General features: G+C 35.2%; 1 protein-coding gene across 6 annotated transcripts in view; it reads left to right on the top strand.

Moving 5' to 3' along the window:
* The window catches only part of ASPH (aspartate beta-hydroxylase), a 116,714-nt gene that overhangs the window by 32,674 nt on the left and 59,846 nt on the right, over nt 1-24,194 (top strand). For 2 of the 6 annotated variants that reach the window (XM_035553208.2, XM_035553203.2), the window contains 11 exons: nt 6,312-6,401; nt 8,077-8,151; nt 8,650-8,811; nt 10,054-10,113; nt 11,640-11,696; nt 12,200-12,244; nt 14,897-14,935; nt 16,652-16,696; nt 16,815-16,856; nt 17,522-17,572; nt 18,536-18,580. In XM_035553208.2, the coding sequence (XP_035409101.1) occupies nt 6,312-6,401; nt 8,077-8,151; nt 8,650-8,811; nt 10,054-10,113; nt 11,640-11,696; nt 12,200-12,244; nt 14,897-14,935; nt 16,652-16,696; nt 16,815-16,856; nt 17,522-17,572; nt 18,536-18,580 (711 nt within the window). Of the gene's footprint in view, nt 1-6,311; nt 6,402-8,076; nt 8,152-8,649; nt 8,812-10,053; nt 10,114-11,639; nt 11,697-12,199; nt 12,245-12,974; nt 13,011-14,896; nt 14,936-16,651; nt 16,697-16,814; nt 16,857-17,521; nt 17,573-18,535; nt 18,581-24,194 lie in introns of all 6 variants that reach the window. The other 4 variants (XM_035553205.2, XM_035553210.2, XM_035553215.2 and 1 more) reach the window with 4 other exon arrangements.

Raw genomic sequence — 24,194 nt, 5'->3', positions numbered from 1 at the left:
AAGACAGAAAGCTAATTAACCTGAGCAAAACACCAAACTACTAGATGTACTTCAGGTGCTTAACTTTTTAGAGGTGCTGAGTTACCTTGCCGCAGCATGGTGCTATACAAAGAATACAGTCTTTGTTGCATTAAAGACATTTAGACTTCTATGTTTTTTTCTGTTTTATTTTGTTTTTCTATCAGTATGTAAGAAAAGCAGGTTGCTTGTCTTATAAGAAACAAAATGCTGGGGGAAACTATCATGCTTGTATGAATGTGACTTTCTTAGCGTCTTTGCATGCGAGTTGCAGTTTTTAGCATTTATTCCACGTTGTGCTTGCTATGACTTTTTTGACTTTTTTGGCAAATTGTGTGTTTCCAAGAACTTAATAAATGTCATTTAACAACTCATTCCAGTGTTTTGAATTATTTTGCAAAGGTGTTTGATATGAGAATGAAGAAATGTTGTGATAATTTCCAAATGCTTTATGCCAGAAAACAGTTGGAAGGAAATATGTTATTCCTTTTAGAGTGAGCTGTGTCATTGTTCACTGTATAGAAAACATTACACAGGTGTTATACAGGCAGTTATTGCAAGAGAAATATCATTTTCCTGCTCTATACTTTGACTCTTTCTCTGAAAAAAATGAATAAAAATTTAAAAATATTATATAAATAAATAAATATAGATCAACTATTTTATGTACAAAATCTTTATTTCTTTTTCAAACAATCTGGGAGTATTACTTCTTACACTAAATACAAATGTTACAGATTTAATGGATTTATTTCTAAATTTTGTTGAACATTAAAAATTCTTTATTCTGGGGAATGCTGCAGGTATTGACAATGGTTTTCAAAACTGAGTCAACTGGAAGTCAATATGGAACTTCCTAGTTTCAAGAAGAATGCTGTTTTGACTATTCTGCTGATGCATTATCTAGATACAGTGTCTCAGCTGGTTATCTAATTTAGTTGAAATAGAGAAAATAAGCACAAGAGATGCAACTCCAAAAGACTAAAAAACCAACAACAACAACAAATATTGCTATTAACACCATATATGGAAAATAAAAATGTACAAATTGATTACCATTTAGTTTGATTTCATTGAATGTGGTGAAATGAAGTTGAACATCTATTTTGGAGTTGATTTGATTCACCAGGACATTATTTCTTTTTAACTATTTTGTACTTGTATCTTAGTTTTGTGAAATATATACTTAAGATACTTAAGTCTTAGACTAATCTGAAGCAATAATGTAAGGAAAATGATGTTGTATACTTTTCTGTTGTTATAACAACAACATTTATTATCTTAGGAAGTTGATAAAATTGTGAAGAAAGTATCTTTTGGTCATGGTCTTGACGTTTCCAGACCCTACAATGTTCATGCCATTGTCAGATTCAAAATCTGTAGTGATTTTCAGGCTCACAGACAAAGCTGTTTTTAGCATTCTACAGAAGCTGGTTAACGGAAAGGTACGGGAGGCATGTTTTTTCCTAGATTAATGCTTCATTTGAATGCCATTGTATTAAGCTGAGGTTATTGTCTGGCTGCATGGTGTGAGGTCAGAAGTCAAAACTAATTTGTTTAAGTTGCTTAAATCTTAAAAATGTGTACATATATACAAGTTTAAATTGGCATCTAACAAGCATTAAGTGTGAGGATAATCAAAGCTTTTAAATTGTTGCTCATAAAATACGTTCTTTGATCTAAGAATGGTTCTCTTACTGAACATTTCCTCTTTTTTAACTGAAAAAAAAAGTAAAAGAAGCAATTAAAGAACCACTCAAGAAATTAAAGCAGAAGCAGGAATCCAAGAAGGAGGAAATGAAAGATGAGGAAGAAAAAAAGAAAGCCAGGAAAGGAAAAGATGCCGCTGATCGAAAGGACAAGAAGGCTGTTGATACGAATAAATTAAAGAGAGAGTCTGACAAGGTTAAAAAAGACAGAGGAAAGGAAAAGGATAAAAGCCTAGACAAAAATGTAAAATCCAAGGAGACAAAAAAATCAGCCGGTGAAAAGGACGGTACTATTCAGGTGGGAAAAGACAAAGAAACAAAAAAGATAGTTAAAAATCCATCCAAAAATTCTGAAAGCTCCATAAAGACAGACAAGAAAGAAAAGAAGTAAGCTGAGTTCTGATTGTGCTAATTAAGAACAGACTGAAGAATGAGAAATGCAATGTATTTATAGAGTGTGGTAAATATGGCAGTAAGAAAAAACTAAGGCTTTTTGGAAATGTGTGAACAAAAGTTATATATTTTTTGAAAATTGTTAAGCATGTACTGGCATTATAAACACAATGCAAAAATGTCTGCTGTGAAACTCAAATATGTACATATGTTAATATGCCTGACTGAAATTGTAATGTTGTATATCAAATGCAAGTTTAAAAGCAATATTAAGAGGATTATCTGGACACACAGAGTGACAAAAACAACCAAGAGGAGCATTGACGGAACATATTGTCGTAGGAACTTATCTGTTAGGTGTAAATTATTCTCTGCTAAACTTAGTTTCTTGAAGTGGACTGAGAAGACGGCTTTATACCCAGACAGTCAAACCAACTTCTGTGTTGTGTTAATTTATGAGACTTGTGTTAGAACAAGTTTTTGTTGATCCTGTGACAATATATTCTGCTGTTCATTTGTTCTTTCTTTCTGTATTACTGTTAGGTCTGAAAACTTGATTCATTGTCATTTTTCAGTTAACTCAATTTTTCCAAGTCTCTGGTAATGAATGCTTATGAAAATTAGGCCACTTGTTTCTTTTCTGATGGGTGCTGTTGGATTCCAATCACATTTCAAGAAGAATGATTTGCTACTATTATTGTGTTCTGGTTGAACTTAGAGAACAGCTTGTGTTTTTTGGTTTATTTTTTTGCAACTATTAATTTCTTCCAACAACACTTACTAAGTACATGATACTTCTGTAAGCAAGCTTCTATTTTAGCACTAAAGAATGATTTATCCAGCAGTCTCAATAGAGTAAGCAAAGTTACAAAACTTTTCTTGAGACATATATTTCAGTATTTTGTTGAATCTATACTTGCGTACAAATTTATATAAGGAAAGGAGTATTTTCTAATTTTACTAGATAAATAATGGTGTTTAGTATGCTGAAATAATAATTCTACAATAAAAGTACACAAGATTCAGAACAATTTGTAATGAAAGTTGAAGATTTCTTATTGTAATACTGAATTACTGTTCTAAAAAGAAAACAAAACTAACAAGTGAAGATGATCATGGGTATATGCATATGGGTGTGGTGTGAGATTAAAGTCCTGGAGGTTAATTCCTATATTCTTTTCTTCGTTCTGCTTAAATTCTCTATATAACTATTGACAATACACTTATGTCAGGCAGTTGGTATAGCACACACATCTGTAGAATACTTTGATCCCTAGAGGTACAAAATGCAATCAGACTTTTTTTAAATAAAAAAAAAATAGTTCAGATGAAAGCTGTAGAAAATAATACAGTAACTTAAGATTCCAGCTGTTACAATTGACAGAGTTGATATACTGTTCTATGTTCTAAACATTTGTATGTGTGAAGAAGGAAGGAAAAGGGGTGTGTGTTGTGCACATTATAGTGCTTAGTGAAATCTTGACGAAATGATTTAATAAATGCACTTGTATAGTGAGTGTTCTTTTTTAGGTCTCAGTCATGATGGTTATGATTAGTCATCTGTGCTTTATTAGGTGTTAATACACGTTTGGAGGAGGAGTAGTCAGATCGCACTTCTCGAGAATAGTGACACAGTGCTAAATGCACATCACTTTTATTTTCTTCCCTAATATGACAGTCTAGGAGTGAAATTTAGAATGAGTTACCTAATTACTATATTTTCATATCTATGAGCCAAGATATGACCAGCTGTGACCAAGTTTATCTGGTTCTAAATAAGTTTCTTTTTCAAAGAACATTTTGTTTGAGTAGTACTTCAGGCTGTACAGATAGCTACACAGTAAAAGGATTTTTTTCCCCAGATATCTTTCGTGCTTTTGTATATCTCAATGAAATATTGTTGTTCAATTTAACATGGCAAGTTACGATGTAAGCTCAAAAAGGTCAACACAAGTAAAAACTGAGCTCAACTTCATTTTGATAAAAAGATCACAGAAAATAGTATCTTGTAAAACACAAATGACTCTTACATACTCAACAGGACTGAACAGGAATCAGTGATAAAATCACACAGTAGATGTACATAAAGCATGAAAACAAAATTGAAAAATGTGCAAGCAAAAATGAAGAAATATTCTCACTAGTCCTTTCTTTCCTTTTATACACCCTAAATGCTAGTTGGTTGTGAAATATGTCTTTTTAATACTAAATTCATTCATCACTGAAGCTGTGCAAGTTGTCTGAATTTGGACACATGAGTTTTCGGAAGATATGAGAATGTATTTGAAGAGCTGTATGTATAAAGGAAGTAGACAGCATTTGTGGAAGTAGGGTGTCTGTTTCTAGTCTTCCAGATTCTGAAGTCTGAAGCAGTGGCTAAAATAAGGAACTGCTTTTTTCTTTGTATTTAGAGATGATTGTAGAAGGAAGTAACTTACTACTCTTGTAGCCTTTAATATTACTGCAATAATATTTTGGATTTTTTTATGACGTGGCAGAAAGTTGGTTAGAAAACGGGTGTAAATTCTGGTGTCAACAAGAGTCCGTAAGACTCTTAATTATAGTGCTTTTAGATACAGCTTAACTACTGTAATAGTCAATTACATAATGTAATTTAAACAATTTTAGATATTTTTAAAAATGTAAGTAGTAGGATTTGTTCTCTTAATTCTTTTTTTTCCTGTTCCCATTGTATAGGATAATGGAATAAATGTATGTGCTTCTTATGGTGCAAGATAATAAGATCTTACTAGTTTACACAAAATTGTTTGGAGACATACCACTCCATTTTGTACAGAGATATATTTGACTCCAGTAGAGACCTGATGATAATATTTTCAAAACTTTACTGATTTTAAATATAATACTTATATTGTTCCACATAAAGTTACTTTTACAAGAGCATTAGCAGTGGAAGAGTGTTCATTATTGTGTAGCCTCTGCTTTTTAAAATAATACTATATTGAGTTCTGTGCATACAAGTCTTGATGAACTAGTTTGTTTGAGGTGGTGTGTGTCCAAGTTTCTTTATTTAAGGAAGTAGTTTTACCTTAATTGACCTTGGAACTCAAAATGCAAATCCAGGAAAAATGATCATAGGAGCATTCAGTTTTGAAGGGACTTTAGCAGGTCCTTATTCTGTTATTCTTGCTCAAAAATAGGATCAGCTCATATAAGAGATAAGACCAGGTTGCTCTGGGTGTTGCCCAGTGTGGTACTTAAAACCTCCACCATGTGAATGCACAACCTCTTTGCAGCCTGCTGAGTTGACTGTCCTCATGGGGGCAAAAAGTTTTTTTATTAGATCTAGTCTGAACCTTTCTTGCTTGAATCCTTCGTAAACGATGGTTGAGTGGGTGATTAGGCTAATACCAATACATTCTTTCTTGGTATAATCTCTTGAGAAGTGGCATAATCTTTCAAGCATTTCAATGTACTTCCTGTAACTAGGACAGTAAATCATGATTAATGACCTGCTCAATCCTGAACAGGTGTTTGTCTAAAAAGGATACGAATGATCTTTCTCTCTTTCTCTCTTACCTTGATATTGGTCCTTGCTGTTATTGATTGTTTTTTTTTTTTTTCCCTCTCCATGGCCTTCTGGTCTAGCAAGACTCAGTGGCATTGATAGTAAGCAACTTAGTGGTGGAACTCCATCTGCGATAACTTAGGTGTCAGAAGAAATTACCCAATTTTGAAGAGACTACAGTTCTATTTATATGATCTTCTAAGATTTAACTTAAGAAAACATATTATAAGCAGTGCACATTTAAAATTGGTTATTCATAAAATAGAAAAGTGATTACGTGAAGCACTTTTTCCCAAATAGAAAAATAGTGAGAAAAATCTGCTGCCTGATTATCTTCTGGAAACGGAATGGAACTTGAGAATAGCACAGTAATTTGTTCAGTTACAATGAATTAAAGACAGATGCTTAAATTTGTGTCCAGTTTTTTCCCCGTTGTGTGTCTGTCTTCAAAACATATGCTTAATTACTATCTCAGTACACTTCAGTCTTTGTGTATGTTATATATCAGGACAGCCCTGTAGTTACAATTGATTCTTTGAAGTGAAGTATTTATTGTTAATTTTAACTTTAGTTGTCGCTGATATATGTGAAACAACTTTCTTAATTTATATTTGAATCAAATCAGAAAAGCCTAAAGTTAACTTTATAACTGAAAAATGCAGGCCTAAAAGAAAGATCTGTCCCAGAACAGTCAACATCACCAGAATCCGAGGAGACCATTCAGCCTGATGAACAGTCATTTGCCAAATCAGGTAAGGTTTCTCATAAACCACAGAAGAAACAAGAAATGATATTTCATTTGAATTATAATTCTGTTTCTCAGCATGCAAATTAATTTTCTTATTTCTTTGGTTAGAATATTAAATCTTTTATCACTTTGTGTTTATACACTATAACATTTAACTGGAGTGACTGTTAATAGCTTTATATAAATCACCGACCATTAAAAGTTTATAGAAGGCACTCTTGTCAGTTCTCATGGAACTACATCACAGCAGAATAATTTTCTGTGGGTGTACGGTTGTGGTTTTGATACATAAGCAGCAGTATACACAGTCAGAATAACAGCAGATTCTCCACCTAAGAATAATAATAGGTATTATAGAATAATGCTAGATATAAAAAATTGTAAAATCATTCTCCTATTTGGTGGAGAAAAAAAGGAAAAACATAAATGTAGCTGTACAGCAGCCATTCCTTTTAAATATGACTTTTATTTTGTAGTTTGAGTAGTAGAACTTTTCTCAGTTTCTGAAGTTATCTGATAATAGAAAAGTTTTTTTTTCAATTCCAGTAATTTTGCATTTCTGTATTATTTTAAGTTAAACCAAAAAATTTAAATCATTTGATAAGCTTATTTGAATATTCACTTTTCTACTAAAACAGTAGTATATAAAAAACACAGTAAGTATAGCTTTTAGTTCTGAAAAAAAAAATGTTAAAATACACTTTAAAAGTATTAAAATTTATTGGGTTCAAGACGAATTCAAGAGAAAATATTTTTTATGTGCCAGCTTTCAGAGAAACAATTTGCATTTTAATATTACTCAAAACATATCTTTTTCCAGTTCATGGAAAAGGCTTATCCTACTTGATGATTACCTGTTTGTGTACCTGACACAATAACCCACAAATGTGGAGCATATGGTTAATAAAATAGAATATAGAATTTGAATTAGTTTACTTAAGTTATTATAATGTATATTATGTAATTTCCTTTTCATTTTTCGTAACTTTTTTACATACATTTTAGTACTTCATTTGAAAATGCAACAGAATCATTTTTTTGCCAGTTTCTCAATGTTAATTTCAGGACATTTATACGAAGGCAACTCCTAGTACGAATTCCTGTTATGTCCTGAGCTCGTGTTTTATATGATGATGACTTGTCCCTGAAATCAGTTTTGGATTTATTCTACTATGAATTGCCAGGAGGAGACCTTGCTATTGTAATGTTAGTGTTTATTTTCCCTATTTCTAAAACGAATAAAACCCCTCTTCTGTAAATGACATTCTGTTGTCAAAAATGACAAGTTAGTGCTGCAGTCTAAATTGTAGGAAAGTAATGGAGGAAAGTATCAGTAAAGTAATTACTCCAAAGAGAATTTGTGGTTTGGTTAGGTACCTAAAATTATTAGTGTTACTGCCACTAAGAAAAAGTTACATGCAGAAGATCCACTGTAGATAAATTCTTCTGATTGGTCTTCAGAATGATTTAATGTAATGATGCAACATGTTCTGTGTTGGACAGTAAACAAAACCAAATTGTATTTATAATTACATGAGTTGCAGAGATTCACCAAGTAAATTTCTAGAGAACTTCATGGAATGGAGTAAAGAATTTATGGAGACTACTAAAAGCTGCAAGCCTTGAGCTAGTGTTTAGATTTTTGCACTTACCTTCATTGCAATTTATAATCCTTTTAGAGCACAAGAATGCTGATGTAGAATTGGAAGAGGATATTCAGCCTGTTCTTCATGAAGCTGTCCATTCTGAGCCTGGTAATGCATTAACACTTAAAAATCACTGAAGAATTTATAAATTTTGACATAAGCAAGAGAAATTTCATAGTCTGTTTTTGGTGTGCACTCAAAGTACTTTTGCCTGCACAGAACATTCTAAGCAAATACTTAGTAATTTCAAAAAAAAAAATTGAAAAATTCAAATCCTGGACTTGTGGCCCTTTTTTTCAGAGGCATTTGGCAGCAGTAGCTCAAATCAGTCAGTTAACAAGAATTTCCTTGAAACGCTTTGTAAAGTGCAAGAATGGTCAAACAGTTGTTTGTTTTTTACCGTGTTTTCCCTTTGTGACTAATGAAGGCACTGGTGAGTCAGTGCAGATACTTTAGTTTTATACTATGGTAAGGGTCAGACAAGTCGTTTGTTCCCCTCTCTGTTGGGAGTACTTGAAAAACACAGTGTGTTGAAAGCTGAGTATTTGCTTGTAGCAGAATTTACCAATGATTGCGTATTCTCTAATGATCTGTATTCTCAATTAGGAGAGAGACATGAAGATGTAGATGAAAGCGTAAATGAACAGTGGCAAGAGAAGGAAGAAACATATGGAGAAACATTTGAAGCTCCTGCAACAGATGAATTGCTCGGAGAATTAGAGAATGAAGTGACAGAGGACTATGAGACACCAGACTCATTTCAGAAAGGTATCTGAATGACTAAATATATTTAAAATTAAATGTTGACAAAAATGTGGACAGACAAATGGAAACCCTTCTTGTTTAAAAAAAGTGACTCTTTAATTTCTGCTTGCCATGGAAACTTAGCAAATGTCAACTACTGCAAGCATTATTTAGCAAATAAATATTTTTTAAATCAAAATGGGATATTAAAATGCCACGAGTTGTGGAATCCAGGTGACTGTAAATTATGTACTTGCTGCAGTGTGGTTTTCAAACAACTGAATTAATCTGGGTTCTAGCTACACATTTCTCCTCAAAATAGAGGGGCTTGAATCATATCTATGGAACGTGCTTCTGGACTTTCTAGATTTTTTTTAACTAAATTTTAAGAGTTTGATAGCACTGTTTTTTGTAGACAGACTTATTCTCAATATACTGATAATACAGCTCTTCAAGAGAATAAGTGAACAATAATCCAAGTACTGCTAAGAACTTGTATAATAATAATAATAATCATCATCCAAGTACTGCTAAGAATCATGTAAAGATACTCTTATCCAATTGCCTTGAGGTATTGACAGGATGATAAAAAAATTGTAATCAAAATATTAGATCAGAATCATATTGTCTAATTGGAACTAGAGAAAAGTATTTCTGAATGCTTTTGTCCAAAGTACTGAAAATTTTGTGTATCGTTTAAGACGTTATTCTGAAAAACTCATGTAATCAACGTCATCCAAAATGTTTCCAAAACAAGTGTCCAAAAGTTGCTTGAAGTAAGCGATATTCTTTCTTCACAACTGAAGTAATTCTTTTTGTCTAGGTCTGTTATACCTCCTTTTTCCTGTGTCTCTTCTATTCCTCTATGGTGCAAGCTAAATTAGGGGAATAGATGAAATATTCAAATTCCAGTCATTTTAAAGATTTTAAATAATGACAAGGCAAAGTGAATATATTCTATTTTCCTTTAGACTTTCACGGAGGTGAGTTTTCCAACAGCAGACTTGAATTTGGGAGAAAAATTTCTGCAGGGACAGTCATCTTTTTTGAGCAAATGTGTATTGAGTATATGTCTTCTCAATATTACATATATAAATTTTATTCTTTCAGCCTATTTGAATATCTCTGGCATTAGAATAAATTTGCTTAGAATTTCTGCTTAGAAATTTGACTATATAATATTCTTTTACAGCATTTGCAGTGCCATGTACTGTTTAAAAAAAAAAGCTAAAATATTTAATTTATGCTTATTTCTCAATTTCTCAGATGCTGATCCTGTAGCAGATGATCTTGGAGCAACACAGCCTGAAACATTTGAAGTTCCAGGTATAATTTTATTTTTCCAAACCCAGTAATATTAGTTTTATACTGAAAATGAGGTGAAAAAGCTAAACTAGTTTAGTAATGTATCATTTTGAAAATGTTTATCTGTTCCTGTCTTGTATATATTTACTCTGAGGTGAATATATCATAATTGCTATGGCAAATAGTTCTTAAAGAGTAGGGGATGGTATATATGGAAACTTTGCTTTCTGGTAGTGCAAAAATATAATTTGTACTTTGAGTTTCTGGCTGTTGCATGTGTTTGCAATCTGGATAGGTGAGAGATCTGTGGTTGTACAGTGTAAGAAAGTGAGAATAAGGTTTATTGCTCTTATTCCTGTCTTACATTCTACAATGCTGAGGTTCTAGCCTATAGTTTTGTTAATAGTCTGGAACTTGTGTTGTCACATAGAACCTGGCATCTTTCAGAAGCAGACAGTTTGTAACCTCGCCTTCAAGACTATTTAATATTTTATGGCCCATTATGCTATCAGAGAGTCAGTCAGCTCGAAGGACTTAATATGGAATTATTCTTATAGTGTCCTCCTAGTGTACACCCTTAATTCATCTTTAAAGCTTTAGGAAATTTTGCATGCAAGTACATCCAGTTAGCCTCTAGTCATCTTCATCCTGTGTTTGATACCTTACAGAATGGTGTTGACTTATTTTACCCGTTAGTCCATCTATTGAGAAACATCAGATGGATATTACATTTTCCCTGCTGTCTGAGAAGTGTTTTTATCTGGCTAGTAATAATGCTTCTTTATAGTACAGGCAGCCTCTTCCATTTACATCAGACCTGGATTTCAGTTTGGACTAAGCATTGAGCCAAAGATAATAAGCCAGTTCTGGACTTCGGTCTTTTTTTTTAATGCCAAATATGAGAACGAAATATTTTTATTTGATACAGCAAAAAAAAAAACTTATCCCTACCTTTGTGCGAAGTTTCTGCTTTCCAGCTACCAGTTTGGAATCCATGCTGCTATACTTCCAAAGTACGAGGATAAGTTATTTTACCTTCAGGACCATGTGTTGTCTGATGTGTCATACTGAGTATAGTAATAACATCTCGAAGAGTTGTAGTCACAGAATTAGCAATTCAATGGAAAAAAAAAAAGTTCAATGTCTATGATGCCAGAATTGAATATTTCTCAAGGTTTGTGTTTCTGGCTCTTATTGGCAGTGGTTGTCCTCTGCAGACCAGCACCAACACTAAGTAAAGAAACTACTTTAGGACTTTTAGAATGGGGGAAAGATGATATTTTTGGTTCATATTAGAGCTGTTAAAAATGTTCATGCAGACTTACAGCTCTCATGTACCTAGTTTTCATACTAAGGGTATATCACAGGACTGGAAGGGAGGGTAATCCAGCACCTTCCACTAGATTGCTGTGTGTTTAGTTGCAAATGTATAGCTGTCATTTAATAGTTCTCAACTGGAGAGTTGCACTTAGCTATTGGAAGACATGTTCATGCAAGTTAAAATAATGCAATATTAAGTGTATATATATATATATTCGTATTTACAGTTTCATATGATTATGATATGGATGTAGAGAAGACAGTAAGTGATCCAGAAGCTCCAGGTTTGTAAATTTTCTTAACTTTAGATTGTAATATAATCAATTGTGCTTTTTTAAACAGGCTTCAAAGTAATGTATCATGTTTGCTGTTAATTCAGTTTTGATAAACAGTTTTTTCAAGCAGTTTCAAATAAACCTGATTTTTGCAGTATTGATTTTGCAGCTATGTTACTGTTACAATTGTAAATAGAACATGCCACAAATACTTGCACAACTGTTTACTGGAGTAGTTTTCCAGCCTAATCAACAGGTTGTCAAAGACTTACTCTATTCATAATCCTAGGCCTAAATGAAAATATGCCTAAACTTATTATATGGTGATGTAGCTCCTGGATGTGTTTGACAATCTGTCACTTTCAAACAAAATGTTGTTATATTAATTCAGATATGCCTAGTTCTCTTATTCTTGAGGTAAATAATATGTAACCTTTTAACTTTTTCTGTGCTATTTAGCTGTTGCATGAAAACTTGATTAGAACTTAAAATATTAAATATTTTTATGTAAGGTGACGCTGAACTGATGTTAGAAGATGCTGTTGAACATTACACAGGTACAATGCAAAGTCTTTTGTAGAACTTTGGTTGAATTTTGTCTCCCAAACAAGTCTCCCTGCTCTCCTCCCCCCCCAAATGGAGGTCGTATACAGTATCAGTTTCATAAGTTTATTGGTTTAAAGTCATTACATCGTTATTTACATTCTGAAAAAATACAAAGAACTACATGAATATTACTTCTTTGTAATGTGAGGCAAGTGGACAGAAAAATATTTTGAGGGTTAAACATCTAGGAGAGTGTGCGTTTGTATTTTAAATTGCATAGAAATGTTTCTGTGGGTAAAAAAAACAACTTGGATTTGCCAAGGACTTTGAAGATAGTTTGTATAAATGTCAGGAAAAATGTCATATCTCTAGGGAGAAAAAAAAGGCATTACAAAATACAGTTGTGTAAAATTTTGCTGTATATAAAAATGATTTATGAGTATTTTCATTATGAATTGTAGGTCATTTGTAGATATTTTCATGACTTGTATAAAAAAGCCCTAATGATAGTGATGAATCTTTAAGTCTACTTTGTGATGCCAGAAAATCACTTTTTTCCACTGAATCTTTTAAAAATCTTAGGATTTAATCAACTCTTAGTATTACGAACTGTAATACAGTATAAAATACTATAGATTTGAGTATTTTTCCAGAATAAACTTGACGCTGCATTATTTGTGTGCAAGTATTATCTTTAAAATTATATGGATTTTAATACTGAATTTTTCCCCTTCTAAACAGAGGATAGAGTTCATGGGGATTATAATGAAGAACATGGTATGAGAACTGTTATGATAGTCATTTCACTAAATATAACCCTTATTTTACCATCATATTGTTCTGAAAATCTTTAAGTACTGTGAAAGTGAAATTGTTTTGTCTTAAAATTTTCCGTGCTGTCACAGTATTTTATAACTTCTGTGATAAGGGATTTTTGAAGTTCAAATCCCCTGTGTATCTGAGCAATTGATCAGTCTTTAACACTGGAACAAGTGTAGAGTATACGTATAGTTTACATTCCCGTACCAGTCCCCTTTATCACTCTTCGTGCCTTTGTGGCATAAAAAGCACAGACTGCCCATTTTGAGCAAATGGGAGTTCACAAATGTACACTAGACAGCATTACAGTAGTACCTAGTTTTCATCCCTGTTGTCTCCTGGCCCATCTTCCTTTGCACCTTTCAACCCTTCTCATGAAAACACACTTTCAGTTGGATGGAAAATGAAACGTTTGCTCATTTCCTGGAGAACGGAGTTTCTAGCACCTGTGCTAGAAAAAAAAAGCCAAAGACGGGATGGAAGCCGTCATGGAGATCAGAAGTTCTTTCTCTCAAATGTAAAGCTTATGTTTTTGACATTAGCTCTAAGAACAGCAGAAGTTCAGTTCCACAAAAATAGTCATTTTAAAGCTTCAGATGCAAACGTCAGAGAAATCGGCAGAAGTATATGCTTCTCTATTCTAGAGTCAGTGCATCTTCTCAGTGTCTGTCAGATGTGTTTCTCCTCTTGTGGCAAACCCTCTGACAGTATTTTCTCCATTCTTGATACTCCCAAGAATTCACAGAAAGCTGAGAGGGCAGCACCAAAGTAATTGTTAGCCAGAGTAGTTCAGTTTCTTTTCTGACTCTTTCTTTGTATGACTTAATTCTTAATTAAAATCAGAGACCCCCTCTAATAGGATCACAGCTCCTATACTCACTTCTGCCTTGCATGGCATTGGGACAAACTGGAGGCCTATTGTACATTGCAGCCACTTTGTGTGTGTGTGTGTGTGCGTAGCATGTGGAAAGGAACCGTCTCTTCATATCTTCTATAGATATTACTAACAGTTCCTTAGTTGAAACGTTTGCATATTTTTGTCCACAGTGAAGAGTGTAAATAAATCAATTATGTAATTATTGTGCACAACTTTCAATAGTTTTTATAAAGTTTTTTTATATAGTTTGTATCAATGAAACTAGAGAAAGAAAACAAGTTTTAGATTTTGATTAGAAATAAAGAATTCTGGATTATTTTTTTGAAAGTATATTGTAAGAATATTTTTGAAGGAGTGGAGGGGGGTCCAAGTGATTATTTGTATCTTTTAAGACAAAACATGTAATAGTAGAAAGGATTTTTAAAAATCTGATGTAAACAACCTTTTATTGGATGAGTTAACTACTGTTAAGATAATGAAATTACCTAGATCACTGGATGAACCTTGAAGTTTTTAGTTTTAAAAATCACAATCAGCTGTGCATTGAGAATTTAGGCAATAAATGGACAGCACTTTGTCCATCTTCAGACATTATTTAAAGTATGGGTATTCTTAACCTATTTCTTGTTCAAAGTTATGAAAATTATACTAGCTCTTTACTCAAAATATAGGAGCGTAGATGAATTATAATGTACAGAATGATAGCTTTATTTTTGTTATTTTCAATACTTCATCTGTGTGCGTAGAAATGCTGAAATTTCAGCATTATGTTCACGTTTGATATGTTTTATACATAGAATTCCCCCTACGGGTACCAGCGAGGGTTCATATATCTAAGTATGCTCCAAAAGTAGAGGAAAACTTTGAGAGCTTTGCATTTGTCAAAAGAGAAATGAATTAGATGCCTAACAACTAAATTATTTTTAGGATACTTCGTGTAAATCAACCACACTTTTTTTCTTTTCAGAACCAAAACATGAAGAGGAGACTGAGACTCAAGATACAGGTATAGTCTATAGATGCATGTATGTACACACGTGTGTGTGTGTATGTATACATTTACATATATGTATATGGGGCATATTGGAAAATCGTTTTTATTTCGTATATAGTTAAAGTGAAATATCTCTACAACAAATGTTATTGGAGTATAATTTTAAAAATCAGAAATATTTTAGTAAACTTAGCACGAAGACTGTTATCTACATGGCAAGGTGAATTTATATTGAAGATTACACAGATTTTATATTCCAATCACAGTGTAATACCAGTTATGGGAAATGTTCATTACAGCGTCTATAGTTACCAAGCCAGATTTCTGACTATGAATTAAGACTCGCCTTAATATTACCATCCTCAAAGATTCATCTTTAAATCTTGAGATAGCGGCGCTGAGACAAAATGGGGCATGTGAGGCTTTCTGCAGGTTTTTGGAACACAGTCATTTGGCCTAGACACTCAACCTGCTTGCCATGAGCCTGGCTCATAACCTTGTAACCAATGCCTACTTCTGGAAGTTCAAAAAAAAGGTGTCTTGCAGGAAGTGAATTCAGATTTTACAGGTTGCCATTACTGGCTCTGCTTTGGTGGATGCTTTTTGCTGGTGCTGTTTTCTAATTAGCCAAACCAATTAAAATAATTGTAGTCTTCGGTCCTCTCTCCATACTTTGTCTTCAAATACCAACTCTTTTGAAAGTCATCTCAGATAAGTGAATGAAAAAGACACAAGTGCTTAATTTAGAATGAATTCAAGAAATGCTGTAGGGTAGATAAATTGGAAGTATCTGTTCTATTACCTGTGTGACCATAAGCTTAAGAGGACAGCCAATGAGTTGAAGGGTGGCAAATTCAATGACAGTAAAAATAAATATATTTAATTTTTCCATGGAGAAGCCCCAGTTTAAGTTGAACTTACTCGTCCTTCAGGAAGGAAAGCAGGATCCACCAATGAGAGATGTACTTTTATCCAAATAAAAAGGCTATACAGAGTTGGAATTATTTAAAATAAATGTTTTAGAATAGCTACTATTCTGAATTTTACCCTGAAACATAGTAGTTATTTATATGGAAGGATGGATATGCAACTGGTTTTGCATGAAAGTTCCAAAGCAATTCTACATCCTGTGTACTCCATCTTGCTCTAGCCTCTGTTCAGATAGAACGTTGGATTAAATACCAGGACGACCCTAAATGTCCCGTATATGTAAATGTACGTGTAAATATTTCTGTTTTTTTCCCTATAAATGTAGGGGGGATAATGACACAACAGTATATAGGGATAAGATGAGGGGGGAGGAGTGTTACAGCAGTAAGCAGTGCAAAAATATTTAGCCATGTAGGTTGTTGTTTAGTGCTATTATTTACTGCTAAAGCCAATCAGTATGAGTAAGCTTTTTAAGAGTAAAGACATGCTCAGAAAGATTAAGGAGTGTTTTTTAATTTTTTTAAAGTTACTGTGTTTTAATCCAAATGACACTTGTTTAGAGGGTATGATTTTTGAAATACCTACTAATACAGCAGTTGTGTAGTGAAATAGGAAAGAAAATTTAAGGTATTTTTTTTCCCTCAAAATTAGTAAAAGTTCATGTTTGCTTTTTGCAATTTTCTGTTCACAGTTGAGCATGTCTGTGTGCTAGCTCTGTTCTTTGGTGTTGTATGCAAGTTTCATCAGTTTAGAACTTGACTTCATTATTACTCTGAATTCAATGTGTTTTTTTTTTAGCTGTCGAGGACCTTCCTGAGGAAGTATATGAAGCCACAGAGCAAGGTATCTTTTTTTATTGTGATCTTAGTGTTTTGGTGAAAGATTCTGATGCTGATGAAGAAGGGGAGAAGGAAAAAAAACGAACACCTAATTATATACTTTTATCTTTTTATACTTACAGATGAGATTATTGAAGATCTGGAAATTGATAAAAAGATGTCAGGTATGAGTTTTTATAAATAGAGAAAGAAAACACTTTATAAGTCCATTTAAATCTGTTAATATAATTTTTATATGTAGAAAAATATTGCAGGAAAATGTACTGCATGAAGTACTTAAAGCTTCAATTTGTGGAATAGAAATGTTAATTTCCCAGATGACTGCTCAAAAAGATTAAGTTGTGAATTTTTGTTTGTTGTGCTGGTGCCAGGGAATTTCAGATGAATACCGAATCAGATGTAATTTGAAGATTAGCTTCAAGAATTTAAAGTATCGTTAAGGAAGATTTTTTTCAAGCATGACCTTAATTCAGTCAGCTAGAGCTAAGTGATCTGAACAGTTTATTCTTAGCACAGCTTATAGGGTTTGATGCTATATTTTCTTCAAATTTTCCATTTGGAAAATTTGTTATAATTAAATGGGAAACAAATATTAATGTTTGTACAAAAATAACAATTGCAACAAAAATCACTTTTGGAGGGGAGTAATAGAAGTCATTAAGAGTGAAGAGCTATTTTTTAATATGAAATGCATTCAGTTGCCTTTGTTCTACTGTTAAATTGTTTGTTCCTTGTTTGATACTAATGGGGCTGGGTGGTTCATGAGGAGTAAAAGCAAAATTGAGAACATACTATGTGTAACTTAAATCCTTTATTTTCTTTGTAACAGTAGAAAATAAACATACAGAAGATAACCTGGCCACTGAACCAGAGGAGTCAGGTTTGTATTTCATGTATTGCCCATGAATATGCTACTTATTTGCAAAGGAAAAAAAAAAAGATTAATATTGTAGAAAGGAACTCTACAATAAAAATGCATTTATATCGTCTTTTTCTGCAGTGCTTTTTCCTCTAAGGACAAACATAACTGTTGTTAGAAACTAGCCTGTTCTCTTTTGTTTTGCTGTGCTTTCTTAATGCCAAATTTTAAAAGCTTACGTAGCACAGCTCAGTTTTAGAAGTTGAGTGCTCCAGCTCAGAATAACTTACAGCAATAATAGTGGTCATATTAGGTCATATGAAGCTGAAGATTTCCTTACTCTGCTCTGTGCTCCATACTCTGGAAAAAGAGCTTATATATAAGAAGCAAAGTGGAATGTTACCCCAGCTTTGAGCAGTGTACATTACAGGATTCCTGAGTCAGAGCATATTTCAGTTTTTCTCTTCAGTTTTTCTTACCATCTACAGTGAGTGAGCCTGGCTCCCCCTGTGCATGAATAGGGAGCTATGTGCAACCTTCAGTCTATTAGCAGCAATAGCAGTTAGTGACATTTTTCATTTAAATGTACATCCTGGATTTAAAAGAACTGAATTTTCAAGTAAAATATTTCACAGTTACAGCTAGGAACATTATAACTTCCTAAATATGGTCATTTTTTGTAAGCCCATATTCTAATAGCATATGAAAGTGGGAGGATATTTGTGCTTTGGATAGTACAATTTCATAATTTTGAAGTTTGATTTTTGAAACAGTGCAGTACTGAAAATTAAGTGCTTGCCTACTTAAGTATTAATCTTTCCCCTGGAAAAATTTAGCTGAGAAAAAATTAAAATCCCACTTCTGCAAAAGTATTATTACAGAACAGGCTCAATAGGTTACTATGATGAACATAAGAGAAAATATGCAGCTTTTTGTAAATATTTAGTTTCACCAGTTTCAGTTTTATGCACTTTTCATTTACAGAAATCCCTGTTCAAACTGAGGATTATTCAAATGATAATCCAGTGGGTAAGTTAATCTTAAGTGTTCTTTTAAAAAATGTATGTTTATATATATATATATATATATATATATATATATATCTCTATATATATATCTTATAGCTATGTGGTAAGTTCTACAAACCATTTTTGGAGAGGGGTGAAGGGTTATCATTATTGTCATTTGAAGTTGCTTCCCGTTTTTGAAGCAATGATTTTTATCTTGTACTGCATAAATGCTAGTGATGGCTATTGAGTTATATGGAAGTATTCCATATAAAACTGTGAGTAGTTTTAAATTAAAACTTAATTTTAAATAATTTCAGAGAGAGTTGGATACTTTAGCTGTAAAGGTAAAAATAAATGTTTTGGGTCAAAATTATGTGCATGCTTCCTTTGTAGGGTAACTGGTCATGGGTGGTGATATTAGTGTTACTTGTCTGTGTATCAGTCAGATCTATTGGAGTTAGACTGTAACGCATATTTTAGGCATTGGTCTGTAAACAAGATTGGTTTTGTCATGCTATCACATTTTTCTTGACATGGCTGATTTTACGAACAGTAGCAGTTCCAGCTTTTCCGTTGGTTGCTTGACAATAGTGTTTACCGTTTTTAGAGTAGCTACCTAATGAATCCATGTCTCTGACAGGAGACTTTATACATTTAAAGACTGTATATTAGATTTGGTCTGCTTTTTTAGAGTTTGGTATTACAAGTTGCTTGTTTGCTCTTTGTAACAATATAGTAGGGGTACTATCTCTCAGCAGGAAATCACAGCAGTTGCAATCAAGGAGCCTCGGGTGCTGTTTGTTTAGTTCTCGTTAGCCTGAATGCCTGTATAGTGTGGTTGTTGGTCAAAGGAGTTTTCAATCACCTTTGTGCATTGGTTAATCCCTGTGATATGCAGAAGCTCTGAAGTGGTGTGGTGACTTCACAGTAATTCTATGAGACTTTTCTTTCCTTGTGGGGAAGGAAATTTGTATTTAATGTTTAGACATGCCAAAAGTAGCCTGAGAATTGAAAAACACAGGACATCTGTGTGATGTCCCAATACAGATTAGTTCATGTTTTAATTTACATGTTGAACCTTAACTGAGGTGATCTGAAATACTTCTATCAATACGTAAGTGCTTTGTCTGAGAGAGGGCTTTAAACTAGGTATGAAGGGGGGTGGAGGGGAAATAAGGCTTGATAGAGATGAACCTGGAGGAGCAGTCCCAGGGTTGAGAGTGAGGGCAATGGCGTGTCTCAAGTGCATCTACACCAATGCACACAGCACGTGCACACAACAGGAGGAGCTGGCAGCCATTGTGCAGCAGGCAAACTATGAGCAAGCCGCCATCACTGAAACGTGGTGGGACCACTTGCACAACTGGATTGCTGCAATGGATGGCTACAAACTCTTTGGAAGGGACAGACAACTAAGGAAGGGTGATGGTGTGGCTCTCTATATTAGAGAGTGCTGGGATGCTATTGAGATCGGGGTTGGGAATGAAAAGGTGGAGTCCCTGTGGTTAAGGATCAGGGGTTGGCCAACAAGGCGGACAATCTGGTGAGGGTCTGTTACAGACCGCCAAACCAGGATGAAGAGACGGATGAGGTGTTCTATAAGCAGCTGGCGGAAGTTGCTCAGTCGCCAGCGCTTGTCTTCCGGGTGACTTTAACTTCCCAGACATATGCTGGAAATACAATCTAGCCCTGAGGAAGCAGTCTAGGAGGTTCCTGGAGTGCGTGGAAGACAGCTTCCTGACTCAGCTGGTCAGTGAGCCTACCAGAGGGGGTGTCCCTCTAGACCTGCTGTTCATGAACAGAGAAGGCCTAGTGGGAGATGTGGTGGTAGGGAGTTGTCTTGGGCAGAGTGACCATGACATGGCAGAGTTCTCTATTCTTGGTGAAGTCAGGAGGGGGGTCAGTAAAACTGCTACCCCGGGCTTCCGGAGAGCAGACTATGAATTGTTCAGGACACTAGTAGGGAGGAGGATCCCTTGGGATTCGATCCTGAAGGGCAGAGGGGTCCAGGAAGGCTGGGCACTACTCAAGAAGGAAGTCTTAAAGGCGTAGGAGCTGTCCCCATGTTCCGAAGATGAGCTGTCAGGGAAGAAGACTGGTGTGGCCAAACAGGGAACTTTTGCTGTGTGTCTGGGAGAAAAAGAGAGGTTATGTCCAGTGAAAGAAGGGGCAGGCAACTCAGGCAGAATACAAGGAAGTTGCCAGCATATTCAGGGAAAAAATCAGGAAGGCCAAAGCCCAGTACGAATTCAACCTGGCCACTATGATTAAGGATAACAAAAATATTTTTATAAATATATTAATGGCAAGAGGAGGGCCAAAGAGAATCTTCATTCTTTACTGGACTACTTAAGGATAACGAAAAGGCTGAGGTTCTTAACACCTTCTTTGCATCTGTCTTTACTAGCCAGACCACTTATGGGGAGCAGAAGACCCTCCCCCTGCATAGTTCAGGTGGAAACGGTTAGAGACCTGCTGCTCCACCTGGACTGTCACAAGTCCATTGGGCCAGATGGGATGCACCCGACGGTGCTGAGGGAGTCGGTGGATGTGATTGCTGAGTTGCTTTCCATCATCTATCAGCTGTCATGGTCATCTGGAGAGGTCCCAGATGACTGGAGACTTGCTAATATGATGCCCCTCTATAAGAAGGGTCGTAAGGAGGACCCAGGGAACTACAGGCCTGTCAGCCTGACCTCGGTGCCAGGAAAGGTGATGGAACAGCTCATCTTGAATGCAATCACACAGCATATGTGGGACAACCTGGGTTGTCAGACCCAGCCAGCACAGGTTCATGAAAGGCAAGTCCTGCCTGACCAACCTCATCTCCTTCTATGACTGGGTGACCTGCCTGGTGGATGACGGAAAGCCTGCTGACGTAGTATACTTAGACTTCAGCAAGGCCTTTGACATGGTCTCCCACAGTATTCGCCTGGAGAAGCTGGCAGCCCATGGCTTGGACAGGTACACTCTTTGCTGGGTTAAAAAGTGGCTGGACAGCTGGGCCCAGAGAGTGGTGGTGAATGGAGTGAAATTCAGCTGGCAACCGGTCACCAGTGGTGTTCCCCAGGGGGTCGGTGTTGGGGCCCATCCTCTTTAGTGTCTTTATTGGTGACTTGGATGAGGGAATTGACTACAGCCTCAGTAAGTTTGCAGACAACACCAAGCTGGGGGGAAGTGTCAGTCTGCCAGAGGGTAGGGAGGCCCTGCAGAGGACCTGGACAGGATGGGTTGATGGGCAGGGGCCAGTGGGATAAGGTTCAACGTGGCTAAGTGCTAGGTCCTGCACTTTGGCCACAACAACCCCATGCAGCGCTACAGGCTTGGGGGAGAGTGGCTGGAAAGCTGTGCAGAGGAAAAGGATCTGGGGGTGCTGATTGATGCTCGCCTGAACATGAGCTGGCAGTGTGCCCAGGTGGCCAAGAAGGCCAACGGCATCCTGGCTTGGATCAGGAATAGTGTAGCCAGCAGGACCAGGGAGGTGATCGTCCCCCTGTACTCTGCTCTGGTGAGGCCGCACCTCGAGTACTGTGTTCAGCTTTGGGCCCCTCGCTACAAGAAGGACATCGAGGCCCTGGATTGTGTCCAGAGAAGGGCTGCGAAGCTGGTGAAGGGCCTGGAACACAAGGCCTGTGAGGAGCGGCTGAGGGAAGTGGGGTTGTCTAGTCTGGAGAAGAGGAGGCTCAGGGGAGACCTTACTGCTCTCTACAACTACCTGAGAGGAGTTTGTGGGGAGCTGGGGGTTGGTCTCTTCTCACAAGTAACTACTGATAGGACTAGAGTTGCGCCAGGGGAAGTTTAGGTTGGAAATTAGACATTTCTTCTCAGAAAGAGTAGTCAGACATTAGAATGGGTTGTCCAGGGAAGTGATGGCATCACCATCCCTGGGCATGTTTAAGGAAAGGTTGGATGTGGTGCGGATGTGGTGCTTAGGGACATGGTTTAGTGGGCAACATTGGTAGTAGGGTGGTGGTTAGACCAGGTGATCTTGAAGGTCTTTTCCAACCTGAATGATTCTATGATTCTGTGATTGTGTGTTGAAATATTGAAAGCAGTAAGTGTTCATTGATAGATGCCTAATAAAAATATTCAGTTTCTTAATGAGTATAAAATATTTTAAACTAAGGTTATAAACAGTGTAAGAATAAGTAGTTGTTACTTTTGACAACATTGGCAAGAAGTTCAGTGAAGATAGTGTTCATTCAGTTGGTTTGTTGTCCTTTTGCTTGGAACTGTAGAACAAGAAAAGATACGTCTATTTTCTTGCAGGAAATGTTGCTGCCTAACACAGAGGCTCTTATGAGACTACTGGAAATTTTCAGCAGTAGAAAATTCTACTGCATAGCGTCAGTTATACTGATATGCGGATATAGAGATGCTCTTGACTTAGACATGCTATTTTGAAACCAAATTCAAACTCTAGGTATCAACTTGAAATCTTTGAATTTTTTCATGGACCATATTTCTGTCACTGTGCTGTAGTTTATGACTCAATTTTGCAGCAGTAAGTGCATTTCCTAACTTGACAAAACAATAATAATATTAATAATCTTATGTGTATTACACATTAGTGGATGGTTTTACAAATACTCCATTTGTGCAGCTTCCTTTAGTTCTAAGTGGACTTTTGAATATAATAGTGGAGTTGAACCTAGTTGGCCACTCTCCTTTTCCTTTACCGTGTTACACAATCCTTACTGGTTTCAAACCCCGTTAGGATCAAAAATAACTTACTTGTTTTACTGTGAAATACTGTATATTTCTCATCCCTTTGAATTTCTTTTTAGATTCTTTTTTTCCTTCATTCATGTTCAAATTAGTGCAGTGCACTTTTTAAATCACAGATGAGAATTCAAGGGAAAGATAGCTTTATCCTGGTGTATATTTTCAAAATAGATAATAATAGCAGCACTGGAGGAAGTGAACATTTTCTTTTTCCTCACAGGAAAAAGTGAAGGAATTGATCAAAACCTATTTATTTAGTTACTAAATATGAGTAACTATTAGATGTATTAGATGATGCTTGTGCTTCTCCCTTTATGAAGCAGAAAATGAAAATAATCAGAACAAAATCTGCTATAGTATACAAAAATACTGAAAGAGATACAGTATTTTCTGTAGTTAAGTAAGAACCACTTTAAAGGCAGAAGAGTCATCAACCAGTTGTGTATCACATTTTATAAAAAGCTGATCAGCACAATGTAGGACTCAAATTATATAGCATCTCTAACAATTCAGAAAAGAAGCAGGATATGCATTAAAAAAAATACTAACCAGGAATGCAATCATTACAGTTATGGAATTTTTCTATTATTAAGTATGTTTTCCTGCCTTCTTTAGATGAGAAAGATTGGAGGAAACATTATTCTCATAGTATTTTCCTCTTAGAGGACTAAATTCATATTTACTAGGAAGTCAAATTATTTTTATATATTTTTTGATACAGGATTCAGTATGTTTTTGTTGTTGTCAGACTTCCTTTCTCATGTGATTTAATTTCATCAGTTACTCTAAGTAACTATTTCCTGTTAATTCAGCAATAATAATATTAAAGTTGATTGTACTAGAGACAATTAAGTACTCTCGTATGAATGAAGAATACCAATATACACATATGCGCTCTGCAAATGTGT

The sequence above is a fragment of the Cygnus atratus genome, chromosome 2 (genome assembly GCF_013377495.2).
Source record: "Cygnus atratus isolate AKBS03 ecotype Queensland, Australia chromosome 2, CAtr_DNAZoo_HiC_assembly, whole genome shotgun sequence".
Lineage (NCBI taxonomy): Eukaryota > Metazoa > Chordata > Aves > Anseriformes > Anatidae > Cygnus > Cygnus atratus.
The sequence above is the reverse complement of the archived record's forward strand: the minus strand, read 5'-3'. Positions and strand labels throughout refer to the sequence as shown.